Genomic DNA, 17,012 nt, shown 5'->3' on the forward strand with positions numbered 1-17,012 from the left:
TAATGCAGTGAGGCCATTTAATAGAGAAAAGGCATTTAGGATCCTTGAGAAATGCAAAAAAGAGTATCTGTGATCCCTCTGAGAGAGAAAAGTAAGTAAGATGTGTTCGCTATATATGAGTGTGTGTGTGTCGGGGGTTGGGGGGTAATTTGGGTAATTTGCTTGCAAAAGTACCCTTTAAAAACAAAATAAAATGAGAACGTTTACCCAGATGTTGTAATATCCAACAAGAATAAAGAAACCTTTACCTGTTTTTCTGCTTGATCATTTCTGTCTCCATTGGATTTGAGTGTGACACGTGAGTGTCTAAACGAGTGCGCACTTCGCCCTCTGGATTAACAATCCAAAAGAACTGCTCCATCATTCCCTGCATATAAAGAATATTCACTATGCAAAAACGTCATACTGTATAACACAAAGGTACAAATAAATTAAATATGCCACAGATTAAATTAGCACGTATGTTATATTAGTACTTTTCGGATACAAATACAGTAATACAGGCAGATGCATTTCACAGTAGAGCTTATTTAAACCAATAAATATATATTTTTTGACTCATATAATATATTCTCTGCTTTCTAACATATGACATAGAGATGATGAAATTGCTGACCTTAAACTTGGCACAATTCTTGTTCGGGTAGATCGTGATTCTATGTTTGTCGACTCGCTTCATAAACCAATATGGCAATTTCTCTTCCAGTGTGGTATGAAGATTAATCTGTGCAATGAGTGAAACATTTAAGAAAGGGAAAAATGCTAGCATCTTGAGATAGATGGTTTAAAATGGTTGTAATTAATCACCTGCATGGCGATCCTCTTCAGTGCTGCGTTTCTTTGAACCTCAGCGATGTCCCCCACTGCCAAACCAATCTAAACCATGAGCAAATAAACACAATAATTACAAATTAATGGCAAAAATGTCTTCAATGAAACAGAAATTTATATTAAAGCATCTTCGAATAAATGGTATAATATAAACTCAGCCCAAGAGTGATGTTATGGAGATGAAAACAACAAGGAAATATATACTTTATAAGGCACCATAGCAGTTCACTATGAACACATGTACTACACTGACATGTTTGAGGGACAATTAGTGTAGCAATTTCATCTATTGGCATGATTTTTGAAAGGCATAATGAAACTATAGAACCCAGAGGAATCCTCTTAAACACAGGGAGAAACACAAGCTCAAACAGAACCATGAGTTAGAAGTGAACTATTGACCACTGGAGATTATCTAGATTTTTGATCCTATCCTTTGCCTATGGTTTAATATCATTCTTTACTTTTCCATCCACTTTTTTAACTCATGGGTTTTGTGTGACTGTGCTAAAAGCAAATCTGTCAACATTTTAGTATTTATTTTATTTAGTATTTATTCTGTGGCAGTTTTATAATATTACTCCACTCTTACAGAGCACTACACTTTTCCTCATTTGGTCACTACAGGTTTCCAAAGTATACAATCTGACAAAGAGCTTATAAATTGAAAAGAAGAGGACGAAGAACCAAAACCTTGAGGAATTTAATGCTGTTTTCACACAGGATTTCAAAATCAAATAAATGAAATGCATCAATAAATTGGATTCTCATACCATCAGGTTCATGAGAAGGATTGGCATAAGTAGGACAAAGGACACAAAAACAAAGTAGGTGATTAACGGAAAAGCCAGAGTTCCGTGATTGTATGCTTCCAGAAAGGAGGTTTCGTAATTCAGCTCTCCAACCGTCATCACAAACGTTTGCGCCAACGACAGACCAATCGAGTTGAACTCGCCCTAGCGGGGAAAATGAAAACAATACAAAAATTCTTGTTATAGAAATGATTTTTAGTTAACGATTGTATAATTTCATTAGAGACACATGTTATTTTAATTTCATGCGGGAAAAAGAACATTTAAAATGAAATTAACACATTAATATTACAACATACACGATGCAGCATCAGTGCATGAAAGGACAATCCAAACGCCAGCAACAGGAAGATGAAAAGGACAAGGACGATGATGAGTGTCCTTGTGATTTCTCCAAACATGACAACATAAATACCAAAACGGTCAAACCTGTATGGAATGAAGAAACATATTTACACATTGATACAAAAAAACAACAAAAAAAAACACACTCCTCGAGCTGTAACAAAATAGAAATTGCCCAGATATTGTGAAATTTAAATGGCAAAATATTGCTAACACTAAATATGGTATCAATCCAAATAATAAGGAAACAAAGTAAATGTCAAAATCCTAGTATTTGCTTTAGAATCTCGAGCTTTTAGCTATGCTGACTCATACCTGTGGAATTTATTTCCTCTTGATATCTGCAACAGTGATTCTGTCTCTATTTTCATATCTCAACTGAAAACCCATCTTTTTACGCAGGCATATCATTTACATTGTATTTGTACATTTCTTTTGTATAGTGTCCATTATTTGAAACTGTTGTTATTTGTTTTGTTTTTATTGTATGTAAGCTGTCCTTAAGTGTCATGTAAGACACCTTTAAATAAAATGTATATTATTATGATTATTATTATGATTATTAAATGTATGCAGTACAGTTTTTGCATACAGTTTGACTAGAAAAATATCAGTCTTTACAGTTGGCAAGCATGTTGGTGGTTGAATATGGTCATAACTTCTTAAGTCCAAGGTAAATGGAATGCATAATGATTGTTAAGGGTGAGGTTATAGTAAGGGGTGGGTTTATAGTCAATAGTGGGTTATAGTGAGGGGTGGGGTTATACTGAAAAGTGATGTTGTAGTAAATGGTGAGGTTATAGTTGAGGGTGAGGTTATAATGAAGGGTGAGGTTATAGTGGAGAGTGGGGTAATAATGAACGGTGAGGTTATAATGAAGGGTGAGGTTATAGTGGAGAGTGGGGTAATAATGAACGGTGAGGTTATAATGAAGGGTGAGGTTATAGTAAATGGTGAGGTTATGATGAAGAGTGAGGTTATAGTGAAGAGTGGGGTTGAAGTGAAGGGTGAGGTAATAAAGAGTGGGGTTGTAGTGAATGGTGAGGTTATAGTAAAGAGTGGGGTTGTAGTGAATGGTGAGGTTATAGTGAAGAGTGGGGTTGTAGTGAATGGTGAGGTTATAGTAAAGAGTGGGGTTGTAGTGAATGGTGAGGTTATAGTAAAGAGTGGGGTTGTAGTGAATGGTGAGGTTATAGTGAAGAGTGGGGTTATACTGAAGAGTGGGGTTGTAGTGAATGGAGAGGTTGTAGTGAAGAGTGGGGTTATACTGAAGAGTGGGGTTGTAGTGAATGGTGAGGTTATAGTGAAGGGTGGGGTTATACAAAAAATGGGATTGTAATGAATGGCGAGGTTATAGTGAATACTGAGGTAATAATAAAGGGTGAGGTTTTAGTAAAGAGTGAGTTTGTATTGAATGGTGAGGTTATAGTGAAGAGTGGGGTTGTAGTGAATGGTGAGGTTGTAGTGAAGAGTGGGGTTATACTGAAGAGTGGGGTTCTAGTGAATGGTGAGGTTATAGTGAAGGGTGGGGTTATACAGAAAATGGGGTTGTAATGAACGGCGAGGTTATAGTGAATATTGAGGTTATAATAAAGGGTGAGGTTATACTAAAGAATGGGGTTGTAGTGAATCATGAGGTTATAATAAAGGGTGGGATTATACTGAAGGGTAAGGCTACTGTGAAGGATGTGGCAATTGTAAAGTTTGGGGTTTTAGTAAAGGGTGGGGTGATAGCGAGGCATAGGGTTATTGAAAGTGCTGGCATTACGGTGAAAGGTTTGGTTACAGAGAAGAGTAGGGTTATAGTGAAGCATAGGGTTATTGTAAGGGGTGGGGCTATAGTGAAAGATGGGGGTAATAGTAAGACGTGGTTTATAGTAAAGGGTGCGAGTATAGTGAAGGGTGGGGTTATGGGGTGGTATGCATAACACATACTTCCTTCTCAACTAATACAATTGTTACTAGATTCTCATGGCTATTTTACCTCTGTAAATAAAGCAGAAAGTTCATCCAGGCAAATAAAATTGCCAAAGCTCCAGCCTGCCAATGCAGATTCCCTTCCACACCGAAGAACATTGGAATAATGAAAGCAAGAGAGGAAATGGCTGTTGCCCAATCCGATACGTTTGAGGAGTCGAAAAAGTAACTCATTCGCTGTTGGTTAAAGTGAGTTCAAAATAAATATGAATAAATCATTTGATAGTGTATGCACTGTATACGATGAATTTCTGTGCATTTTTGCTTCCCTTTAAAAAAAACATAATGGCTGTAACACCTTCACCTTTACCTCTCTGAATATTTGGAAGGCCGTCTGCAAAACTGCTTTGTAACATCAAGGAAATATAAAGACTTGAACTTACATGTTGACAGGTTGATATAATCCTAATCCAGGAAACACATTCCCCTATTACACATAACTGCTTATTAACCAGCTTGCTTACAAACTAGTTGAGTAATCAATTTTGATATCACCTACTTTGTTAATGACCTAAAGCTGAGTTACTCTGCTGTTTGAAAATAGATAGTCGAAAAATCTTACTAATTTTAACAATTGCTTCTGTATAAAACAGTGGTTTTTGCCTTACCTGTTGTACCAGTTGTATCACCTCTTTGCAAATGGCATAAATGTTCATGACAAGGACCATCAGCATGGACACTGAAATTAAATAGCTTTGCTGAGCCCCAAAAAAGAATTAAAAAAAGAGAGAGAAAGAAAAAGAGAAAGAAAGAATGAGTTAGCTGTATAATCTGTAGCATACAGCTAGAGCTAGTATGTGCAGCTTCCTATTCGCAAGTGACAAGAGCTTTCTCTTTGACCACAAAATGATTTTCAGAGATATTCTTGTAAAAACTAGCATTCGGGAATGTATAGCTTAGCATACTTTACGGAAGGGTATGGGCTCCATTTTGAAGACGGTGCCATTTGCTGTCTTGATTTGTGAAGGTTTTAGGTTGATGACAAGATACGTGAGAGGCAAAAGGCCTAACAGGTACACGGCCAAATTGAGCAAATGAGCTTTACTTCCATAAGCTTTCCTGTGATGCAAAAACAAAAGACAGAAATAAAAAAAAGTACAGTACCACTAAAACATTTGGTCACTTAAATTACTTAATGATGTATGATTAAGTAACTTCTTCTTCTTTCGGCTTCTCCCATTAGGGGTCGCCTCAGCAGATCATCCGTCTCCATACCCCCACTGTACACCACATTTGCCTCTTTCAAACCAACTACCTGCATGTCTTCCCTCACCACATCCATTAACCTCCTCCTTGGCCTTCCTCTTTTTTCCTCCTTCCTGTTGGCTTCATCCTCAGCATTCTCCTACGGATATACCCCGTGTCCCTCCTCTGCACTCACTTAATCTCACCTCCCTCACCTTGTCTCCAAAACGTCCTACATGTGCTGTCCCTCTAATAAACTAATTTCTAATCCTATCCATCGTCGTCACTCCCAACGTAAACCTTAACATCTTCAGCTCTGCTACCTCCAGCTCCACCTCCTGTCTTTTACTTAATGCCACTGTCTCTAATCCATACAAGATTGCAGGTCTCACCATAAACCTATAAACTTTTCCTTTTACATTTGTAGATACTCTTCTATCACAAATCACTCCTGCTATCACTCTTCTCCTCTGACTCCACCCTGCCTGCACTCTTTTCTTCACTTCTCTAACACACTTTACTTTGCATTGTTGACCCCAGGTACCTGAACTCCTCCACCTTCTCCACCTCTTCTCTCTGCAACCGCACCATGCCACTGCCCTTCCTCTCATTCACACACATGTACTCTGTCTTACTTTCATTCACCTTCTCTCCAAGTAACTAATTGAAGTAAAGTAAAGTATTTGCAATACAGTCATCTTTTCCTCAAAAGCTTATTGCCAAGCACACACTCTGCTCAAAGGGAGGCATCCATGATTATTCTCCTGAGGGGCACCACTCCTAACTGAACTCCTTGAGTTATTATTGTCCTATATCTCCAGAAAACTAGTGTTTGTACTCTTTCTGCTGGGAGATATTTATGTGCATGGCATTTTGTGTATAGGTGTAGGCTAAAAGGCCACTCATGCAAATTCTGCAGCTCACAGGAGCTGACCATAAATAACAAAAGTGCTTTTTAGGCTACTTGTATACATCTTGAACACCTCTGGTGCCAAGGAGAGAGTAATTGCTCTCTTGGCTTGATTACTCCGGCTTTAAATGGTCTGCGTTTAAAGTTTGATGGGAACATGAAAACAAGTGTAGGACTGATCCACACTTACAAGGTGGTATCAAAATGTTTCAAGACCAGCTCTGTTTACCAAAAGGTACTTTATTTATCTACATTTACACAATAGTCCCTCTTGCACAGCAATACAGCACACCCAGCGTTCCTGCCACTTCTTGAATATGTCCTGAAAATCTACTTCCTTCTGCGATTCGCACCAGATCTCCACAATGGTGTCAAAATGACAACCTTTTCTTTGGGAAGAGGGCAAAGTCAAATTTGGCGAGCAAAGTGAGCACAGAAGTGAGATCATGTGAATTGTTCTCCGACAGTCATCATCCACAAGTTGCTAAATGGTTTAGACATTTTCGGGGCTTGAGATTGTTGAAGGTCTTCCTGATCTCTTATCGTTCTTCCACTCTTGAAGTGTGCGTGCCTCTCAAATACCTCGAACGTCTCTGTGGCAGATTTGCCGAGTTTCACACAGAATGTCATGTTTGCTCTTTGTTCTAACTTGCTGTCCATGATGCAATTGTACACGTGATAAAGCATGTGGTCAGAATAGCACCCGTTAGCACCATTAGCCTCGAGACCTTTTGATACCACTACGTAAATGAACCAGTTTGAACTATCTCTGGTGAGATATAGGGTTTGATTAGGAAGGAAATGCAGTTATGTCTTCTGATCATATCTGGATAGAAACCCTTGATATGGGGTCTACTTTTTTACCAAAAGGTGAGCAGAAAAGGGAAACATGAGCTGACTTGAAGCTAACAGATTGAGCTTTGTAAAAAATGCTTGTAACATACATGCCAAGAGACTGAGGGAATGGATTTGGAGGACAGGTCACCTGAGGTCAGCTGAACTAACTGGATATATAAATGTCACTTTTATGTAGTAACCTGGACAAAGGTCAGGAGATGACTGAAAGATGAATACATGACAGCAGTATTTATTACAAATACTGCAACACACAGGATGTCAGAAGCATGAAAGAAGCTTTTTAAATGTGTTTTTTTTACTGCCTGTAGTGGGGGAACTGTTTTTGGAAAATTCATTGTCAAAGCTCATTCGGAATCTGTGTGTAGTGTATAAAGACTAAGTAGGCTCAATAAGGGGCAGAAAATAAAAAAATGCAAACACACAAGCAAACAAACATTTAATTACTGTAAAAATGATAGACGTGTGTATTTATTGGGCTGTTTGCTTACCATTTCATATCTAAGTATTTCTGGCACACAGGATGTGTAAGCAGCTCAAGCCGGTTGTACTGGACCATTGCCTGCATAAATCATAATCATAATCATAAAAAACACAATACATATGAAAATGATAATGAAGTACACAAACCATGTACTGAGGTAAAGTTGAGATTCACTCTGTAAAATATGACTCCAGTAAAAGTAAAAGTGTCCCTTTAAACTTTCACTTGAGTAAAAGTACAAAAGTTTATGCCTTCAAATGGGCTTAAGTATCCAAGTGCTACGATTTATTATGGCTATAACTTTCTTTCAGCTTCTCCCATTAGGGGTCGCCACAGCGGACCATCCGCATGTTTGATTTGGCACATGTTTTTATGCTGGATGCCCTTCCTAACTCAACCCTCCCCATTCATCCGGGCTTGGGACCGGCACTAAGGCTTGTGCAACCCTAATTGGTGGGGTTGGTTCCCTGACCGGGGATTGAACCCGGGCCGCAGCGGTGAGAGCGCCGCATCTTAACCACTAGACCACCAGGGAACCTTATTACGGCTATAATGTTCCTATTATAATTTTTTGTCACAAGACTGTTGCTTTTTTAACTCAGTTTATGTGAAAAGACTCTAAATGTTACTCCTGGCACATCAATCTATTAATGTAGTAAAACAGGAATTGATATCTAATAAAATGATCATGAGCCCAACATCATGAACAACTATTTTCAGAAAATCGCACAAATGAGGACACGGGTGTTGTGGCAAGTTCGAGTCAGGAGTCAGGAAAAAATTGATACTATTAAACAGCAATCAAAACAAGTTAAATACAGAGCATGCTCTCAAACCTGATTAATGGCTTGCTACAGCTAGAGATTTTGGAGCTAGAGATGTTAAAGTAAAAGTCTCCCCAAATGGAAATACTTCAGTAAAGTACAGATACTGTCTGCCAATGCAATTATACAATTACAAATTGGGTATTTATTTTTAAAGGTTTATTAGATATTTATAAAAAAGTTTTAATATAACACTATTAATATAAACTGCTAATGTTTTGACAACAAATATCACACATTTACATTCAGAATATTCTCTTTGTCTGGTTGCTTTTTATACTGACTTGTGAATAGGAATCACAGAGCAGTTTCACATGAATACAGCTATAGGTGTAGATGATGAGCCACTGGTGGCCACCAGTGACAGTAATAATAGCCTGTGGGCTGTTTGCTACTCACATTTAGAGCAGCCAGAGGCTGAATATACACCGTTTTGTCCATTTGAAATGATTTCTGTACGCTTACTGGAGCCTGAAGCCACTGGAAATTGTATGTGATCTGCAAACATAACCTTATTATTACTGACGTTGAAGCCATGAATAATATTGACTTTAATGCTAATAATAAAACAATAAAAACATAGTAATTTGATGAAAAATATATGATTCAGAGAAGAATTTTTATTATTTAAAGGTTTTTCCGTTTAACTGATGTGTTTTATTCACTGATCAGCCAAAATATTAATAATAACTGAAAGATCACTTCAATAACAAATATTATCTGTCAGGATTTGGGCAATCCTGGTTTCCAGGTTTTCCCTGTGTCCCTCATTAGTCTACCATTGTTTCCACCTTGAGTCCTGTTAGTCTTAGTTTCTTGCTTGTTCGTTAAATTTGTGTGGTCCATTTTTCATCATTGTTTTTCCTGAGTATCTCAGTACTAAAATAATGCTGTTAATCATTGGGACTGAGTCAGGACTGTTTTGGCAGCAAAGGGAGACCAACACAATATAAGGAAAGTGGTCATAAATTTATGCCTGGTCGATGTATTTATATGTATATATATATATATATATATATATATATATATATATATATATATATATATATATATATATATATATACACACACACACACACACACACACACACACACACACACACACACACACACACTTTTAATACTTACATGGTAGGCAGTGCTGTTTGGGTCATGCTCTGATTCAGTCATACACTGATCCAGTAGATGCTACATGTTGCAAAAGAAATAATTGTTAAAAAAAACATTGAAAAAATCTATTTCTTCTCTTATTGTGTCTCCAAATATCTCCACATCAGGTTCTGTCATCACTTACCATCTACAAAACAGTATATTAGCTGGTTGACTGATTTAGAAGGTCTACGAGATGAGCCCACAATGGGAATCAACAAACTGGGCTAATATATGTATTTATACTGTATTTATGTATTCTGAAAATTGTTTTAAAAGAATTACAGCTGTACATGTGGAGTTCTCTTCTCTCCAGCAGAGGTCAGGGAAAAACTAATGGTATTTAATATCCACATGCATTTAACATTTTATAGGATAAACTGTTCTTCAAAACCTAGTTACTATAGTATATACAATAACACTATATAACAGTATATAATAAGCAGTAACAACAGAAAAATCATAACTAAAACCTATCTATCTATCTATCTATCTATCTATCTATCTATCTATCTATCTATCTATCTATCTATCTGTCTGTCTGTCTGTCTGTCTGTCTGTCTGTCTGTCTGTCTGTCTGTCTGTCTGTCTGTCTGTCTTCCGATCTATCAATTACTGGTGAAATATATAAATAAATACAACTGAACTTGAGGTTTATAAACCCACTGTAAAGTATTTGGAGAAAAAAACCCAAAACACAACACACACCTTTGTTGATTCAGGCAGAAACTCTATTAAATCCAGCACACCACAGCGACTGTAGCCCATTTTAAACTGAAGTATAATCTCTTCTGACCTGCCATTAAACAATAACAATTTCACAAATAGACCTGTATGAATCCTTCAAATCTGTAAGTCACTGACAAAGTCCTTCATAATAGCAAATTAAATGTTTTTTTTTTATTGTAAATGTAACATACATAAAAAAGAATGAAGTCACTCAAAACAGAAAATAAATACATTACAAGTAAATGTCTATATAAAAGCATGTATTCAGAGCCAATGCATTGCAATCCAAATGTTACACGAACACTAATGCTGTAAAGTTACACATATTCAAAAATCATGCAATTAAATTAATAATGCCAACCTTATTAACACTATATGGACAAAAGTTTGTGGACACCTAACTGTAAGATTTATATGAGCTTTTTGAACATCCCATTTGACATTTAGTCCCCATTTGCTGTTATAATAACCTCCATTCTTTGGGAAGATGCTTCACCAGATTTTGAAGTGTGCTTCTAGAGATTTGTGCTCATTCAGCGAATTAAAGGCTAAAGTCAGGTACGGATGTAGGTGAGGTCAGGAGGACTTTGGTGCAGTCAGCGTTTCATTTCATCTCAAAGGTGTTCAACAGGGTTGAGGTCAGAGACCGCTTCTAATTCCAATCCATGAAAACCATATCTTCATGGTTTGGCTCTCATGGTTCAAATCTACATCCACCACATCCGAAGACAAATCCGAAGAACCACATACGCCTGGAAAAGTCAGATGTCCCAATACTTTTGTCCATATTGTGTAGTAATAGGGTTGAGGTCAGATTTGAACTTGAACCCCTATATATATATATATATATATATATATATATATATATATATATATATATATATATATATATATATATATATATATATATATATATATATATATATATAGTATGTATGCATATATTTTTTATTTAAAAGAAAAATCACCTGTGAACTTTTTCTCTGTGTGTGTGTGTGTGTGTGTGTGTGTGTGTGTGTCTCTGTGTTGTTTTCTCACCTCTCATGCTCAATAGCAGTGTTAGCGACATCTTTTTTCCCATTGCGCACGGCTTCGTGGAAGAAAGATGCATGATTATTATTGAGCAGGATTTCAGCTCCTTGGTTCAGTAAGAGCTTTACAGCTGCAACATGACCTTCACGTGCGGCTACGTGCAGAGCCGTGTCCTGTACAGGGATAGTTTAGTGGCACAGAGGTGGCACAGTTCCAAAAGTCACCCCAAAGTTAAAGATAAATATTTTTATAGATTTTTTTGTAGTTGTATTGTATATTTTTACTTAAAAAAAAAATATAAATATATATATATATATATATATATATATATATATATATATATATATATATATATATATATATATATATATATATATATATATATATATATATATATATATATATATATATATATATATATCATACCCCTTCTTCATCCGTGTTGTCCAGCAGTTTGATGTTTGCTGCCAGCAGGATAATCATTGTTTGTGTGTATCCTTCAGCAGCAGCGTGATGTAAACATGACCAGCCTTTATAGTCGCTGTGCGTTAACACACAAAAACCATAGATTTACTCCAACAAACTTGCCTTCTATTTGATTCAATTTAACATCATTGTTTTGATCAATTTCATTAATCGTTTTTGATAAATCCAGAGATGGCAAAAGAAAGACATACAAATATCCTTCACTCAAGTAGAAGTACAGATACTCATGTTTTAAAAGCCTCTGGTAAAAGTTGAAGTGCTGACTACACTTTTTTTACTCAATTTAAAGTAAAGAAGTTTGGGTTCTGATATGTACTTAATCTTACCACCTGTTTTATTGTCATGCTGGTAACTGGACCTCACAACATATTAATATATTAATACAAAATATTGCTATTTAATGAATGTATTCAGGTTGAACAACCACCATATAGAAAACAAGCAGAGAAAAGATGATGTTTAGGTGATCAGGAAAGTCTCAGTTCTCAGTCATGTTTACATCAGTGACTCCCTCTGTCTCATCCACATTAACCCCATACTTATTGTTGCCTGTGGTGTGTGAGAGCCAGGAAATGATACCACAAGTGAAATGAACCAGTGGGGGGTTGAAAAAGCCACACAATGACAAGAAATAGGTTGATGGGCTGAAAACGGCACAATGAGAAGAAAAAATATTGATCATGTCATCAAATATATTACAACTGAATGATCTGAGTCTGGTTTGAAATGTAGAAGTAGAAAGTACAGATAGTTGTGTATAAAATGTAAAGAGTGAAGAACCGATACCAGAAAATATCTACTTAAATACAGCAATTAAGTATTTGTACTTCGTTACTTCCCACCTCTGGATGGGACAACAGTTCAACAACAACAGATAGAAAATAGAGAACTGAGAGAACCAGAGCTTTCCCCCCCAAAGAACAATGACAAAAAGTAATACTAAACTCACTAAATTTCAGTAAGCGTAAATAATACATATTACGTTTAAATGAAATACTAAAATATTTTAATACATTCTACTGACAGCATTTTGCATTTTTCTGTCAGGATTCTTGATTATTTTGTGTTTTCACCAATAGAGGTCCTCATTGTTCTCCAAGTTGTGTTCCTTCTATCTGTTAATAGCACCATTGATGCAACCTGTATATAATTTCCTGACTTGTGTATGTTAAGCTGTTTTTATTTAGTGTTTCTAAATAATAATACAGAGGCCCATCCTTCATACATCATTAACTACACCTAAGAACCAAATATGATGCATTCAAGATCATGCAATCACTGTAATTATGTTCTGGCCCTGTTCTTTTTTATATTGCTGCAAAGCAAGAGATATTTTTTTAAGGTTATGAAGAATTTGAAATCCTTATTAAAATGGCAGGAAACCCCTTGAGCTACACATGCTCCTGAGGAATCAGCCCTTTTCTTCTTTCTGGGCCTATGGATGCAGTTCTCTTCAACTGAAGACCATTTGGTGCAGCTGAGGATGTTCTCCGTATAACCAGCCTAAAGATCCATGAGGTTACAGTGGAGGGTTAAACTCAGGAACAAAGAAGATGGATTTGTACTGTAATTAATATAGTTTGCTCCAATGGTTTATGGCTTCATTTACCATGAATAGTTTTGCATTTAAGTGACAATCAGTGAACAGCTGATGACCTTAACAATGATGGAACTGTAATGGATGGACATTTATTGTCACCCAGTTGGAGATGGATTCCCTTTTGAGTCAGGTTCCTCTCAAGATTTTAACCTTATAACATCTTAGGGGATTTTTCTTTGCCACTGTCAGCACTGACTTATTGGGGTACAAATTAAATGATATTATTTATCTATTCATCTATTTATTTCTGTCCACTGTTAAAAGCCTTATACAAATAAAACAATTGAGCTGAAATGGAGAAATGGATGGCAGAGATTTGCCAACAAATATTTAAGCATTCCTCATGATATACACTATATTGCCAAAAATATTAGGTCACCTGATATTTCCTGCTATATGTGGTTCTTTTCAAAACCGTTACCACAAAGCTGAAGGCACTGAATTGAATAGGATGTCTTTAGCTATAAAGCCAAATCTGTTCCAGCATGGAAATGCCCTTGTGCACAAAGTGAGCTCCTTGAACATCTGGGTTACATGCTTTGGAGAGGAAGATCTTGAGTGGCCTGCTATAAAGCTCTGATCTCATCCCTACCGAATTTAGTGGAACATCTTCCCAGAAGACTAGAGAAAATTTTGAGAGCAAATTGGGACTAAATATGGAATACAATGCTCAAAAATCACATACCAAACATATGACCAGGTGACATGTTGCTCTAATAAAGTGCTACACACTTCCTGTATCAGCTCTGCTTATAAAGCCATAATCCTAATCCTATTTATGTGAAATAAGCCTGCTCCTGAGTGCGTATGAGCTTACGGACATATTGCTATGACAGCAAGTGTAGCTTCAAGGGACAAAACTAAATCCTGGATTATGTCAAATTGTCAACAATAATATCCAGCTAATTGAGTAATCCATGTATAAAGATCAAACCCCAGGCACCCATGTTCCAAATAAATAAGGCTGTGTCTTGCCTGTGTTTTTTTTTTTATTAATTTTCCACCATAAATAAAATTTATTTCTCTTTTTTTCTTTGCTTTTTGAGGAAATATTTTGCTTTGTGGTTTTATCCATATATATATATGTGTATTTTTTTTTTATTAATGTTAGGCACATTAATCACTCTTGTTGCCTTTATACATTTATTTGGATTTTCATTCAACTCAACCCTCTCCTGTTCTGCATGGCTGCTCTCATGTTACTTGAATCAGAATAACATCAATTTATTCAAACTAAACTTTTTCATGTCTCAATGGCCTCTGTTGTAACAAATTTCAGTAAAAAAATTTAACATATTCAATTAAACCCATTATCCAAGTATGAGGGTGTATCAAAAGGTTTTGAGACTAATGTTCTAACTGGTGCTATTCTGAACACATGCATTACCACGTCTACGATTTCATCACGGACAGCAAGTTAAAACAAAGAGGAAACGTGAAATTCTGTGTAAAACTGAGCAAATATGCAACAGAGACGTTTGACATAAAACACTTTTGACATGTGGCGATGCACGAGTCGTTCAAAGTGTTTTGAGTTGCACTCATGCTTTAAGAAAGGAAGAACATCACCGGAAGACGACGAGAATGAAGGAAGACCATCAATGAGCTCAACCCCTGAAAATGTCTAAACCATTGAACATCATTGGATGATGATCGTCGGAGAACAATCCACACGATCTTACTTTCACACAAGCCAGATTTGTCTCCTAGGGGATTTTGCCTTGTTCCTGAAGGTGTTCACTGTTTTGACACCATTGTGGAGATCCAGCGCTAATCACAGTAGGTGCATGACAAGCTTTGAAAAAACAACTTACATGACATTTTTCGGAAGTGGCAGAAAGGGTGATAGTGTGATAGTGTGCAAAACGTATATAAATAAAGTAAGCAGAGCTGGTCTCGAAAACTTTTTGATACCACCGCGAACAGCAACAAGCTAGCAGTCTGCGTCTATGATTCAGTAGACAGACTGAGTTTGTAGCTAGCTACCTTACATTCAAAAACCGTGCTGTGTTTGTAAGGAAAAGATAACTTGCAATTCAAAATAAATGAATTTCCTTTTCAGGCCCGGGTGACTAGCATCCATTTTTATGATGAACACAGTCCTGAAGTCAAATTGATGTAATCTTCTAGGTGTCATTCATTCAAACATTGAATCATGGTGGCATACCTCTGGAACAGAGCACCTCTTCTGAGCAGCAGATCCACCACCTTGATGTGACCCCCTCTTGAGGCCAGATGGAGCGGAGTCAGTCCATTCTCATCTCCCTCGTTTAGCAAACGTGAGTCCCTGATCGTCTCCAAAAGCCTGAGGCACGTATTTATTCGGCCGTATCTGAAAACACCGCGAGAAATCTTGTACTAGACTACATGCCTAACTTTCCCTGGGTTAGCTACAAATAAAATACTTTATCTTTAATTTGCAAGATTCCAGTTAAACTTTATTACCTTTAACTTACATTTTAATTGAATCAATCATACCCTAAACATGATCATATAATAAAAATCTAAATAATAGTGCATGTGGGATGTTGTCTCACTCTGCAGCAAAATGAAGTGCTGATTTTTTCTCCTTTGACTTGCGGTCCAAGGAGATTTCAAACCCCAGCATGTTTTTAACCGAGTCGTGGATGCCGAGTTTGCAGGCATAGTGTAGAGGAGTGCAGCCTTCATAATCCTCAGCGCTCATAAGCTCCCATACGTCTTTATTCTGGAGTCGAAAAAGATCACTAATGATAAACTAAATATCTTCATATGCTAAAGCATTAATGAATTGAAACCACACAGTATATTTGTCATTTAGTTATTATTCCATTTTTATATTTACACTATATAAACAAATGTATCTATCTATCTATCTATCTATCTATCTATCTATCTATCTATCTATCTATCTATCTATCTATCTATCTATCTATCTATCTATCTATCTATCTATCTATCTATCTATCTATCTACCTACCTACCTACCTACCTACCTACCTACCTACCTACCTACCTACCTACCTACCTACCTACCTACCTACCTACCTACCTACCTATCTATCTATCTATCTATCTATCTATCTATCTATCTATCTATCTATCTATCTATCTATCTATCTATCTATCTATCTATCTATCTATCTATCTATCTATGTGCCCACCCTCCCATCCATTAATCTATCTATCTATCTATCTATCTATCTATCTATCTATCTATCTATCTATCTATCTATCTATCTATCTATCTATCTATCTATCTATCTATCTATCTATCTATCTATCTATCTATCTATCTATCTATCTATCTATCAGCGCCTGTTGTTGCTATTATGTTATTTCATTTTCTATTAATTTTCTACCTGTAAAATGTGTTCAGGAAGATTTTTCAGTCCTTTGGGTTGGAAGATTACGAGATGGAGAAAATTCCGTCCCGTATTGTCTTTAATTCTAAAATCTGCACCTGCAAGGAGAAGAAAAAAGGACGTAAGCACATTTGAGTGTTTTTTCTCCTGATTTAAGCAAAATCACACAAGCAAGACTGCTGTTGTATAGGATATGAAAAAAATGATCAGCCACAGGTATATACAGATGTTCATAACTGCGAGATTCATATTGCATTAATTTAGCAGTTCTATAAACAGGAAATTCATATAGGGTAACTGACATTTAAGACAAAATAATACACAAAAGTCTATTTTTGGTCTTTCAACAAAAATAGTTCTAAAAGAAGTTACAGCTCATAATAAGGATAGCAAAGGTTCCATGTAATGGACTGTTACTATACACTAATATGCATATATTATATCCTATT

General features: G+C 36.3%; 1 protein-coding gene across 1 annotated transcript in view; it reads right to left on the reverse strand.

Annotated features, from left to right (window-relative positions):
• The window catches only part of trpa1b (transient receptor potential cation channel, subfamily A, member 1b), a 30,362-nt gene that overhangs the window by 2,696 nt on the left and 10,654 nt on the right, over nt 1-17,012 (reverse strand). The window contains exons 11-27 of the mRNA XM_083530258.1: nt 16,561-16,661; nt 15,757-15,926; nt 15,387-15,551; nt 11,560-11,674; nt 11,140-11,306; nt 10,081-10,168; nt 9,352-9,411; nt 8,623-8,721; nt 7,407-7,477; nt 4,871-5,024; nt 4,574-4,663; nt 3,973-4,142; nt 1,943-2,072; nt 1,605-1,787; nt 808-876; nt 617-724; nt 249-367 (exon numbers count right to left, since the gene is read on the reverse strand). Coding sequence (XP_083386384.1) covers nt 249-367; nt 617-724; nt 808-876; nt 1,605-1,787; nt 1,943-2,072; nt 3,973-4,142; nt 4,574-4,663; nt 4,871-5,024; nt 7,407-7,477; nt 8,623-8,721; nt 9,352-9,411; nt 10,081-10,168; nt 11,140-11,306; nt 11,560-11,674; nt 15,387-15,551; nt 15,757-15,926; nt 16,561-16,661 — 2,059 coding nt within the window. The remainder of the gene's footprint in view (nt 1-248; nt 368-616; nt 725-807; nt 877-1,604; nt 1,788-1,942; nt 2,073-3,972; nt 4,143-4,573; nt 4,664-4,870; nt 5,025-7,406; nt 7,478-8,622; nt 8,722-9,351; nt 9,412-10,080; nt 10,169-11,139; nt 11,307-11,559; nt 11,675-15,386; nt 15,552-15,756; nt 15,927-16,560; nt 16,662-17,012) is intronic.

This window comes from Silurus aristotelis (assembly GCF_946808225.1).
Source record: "Silurus aristotelis genome assembly, chromosome: 25".
Taxonomy (NCBI): Eukaryota; Metazoa; Chordata; class Actinopteri; order Siluriformes; family Siluridae; genus Silurus; species Silurus aristotelis.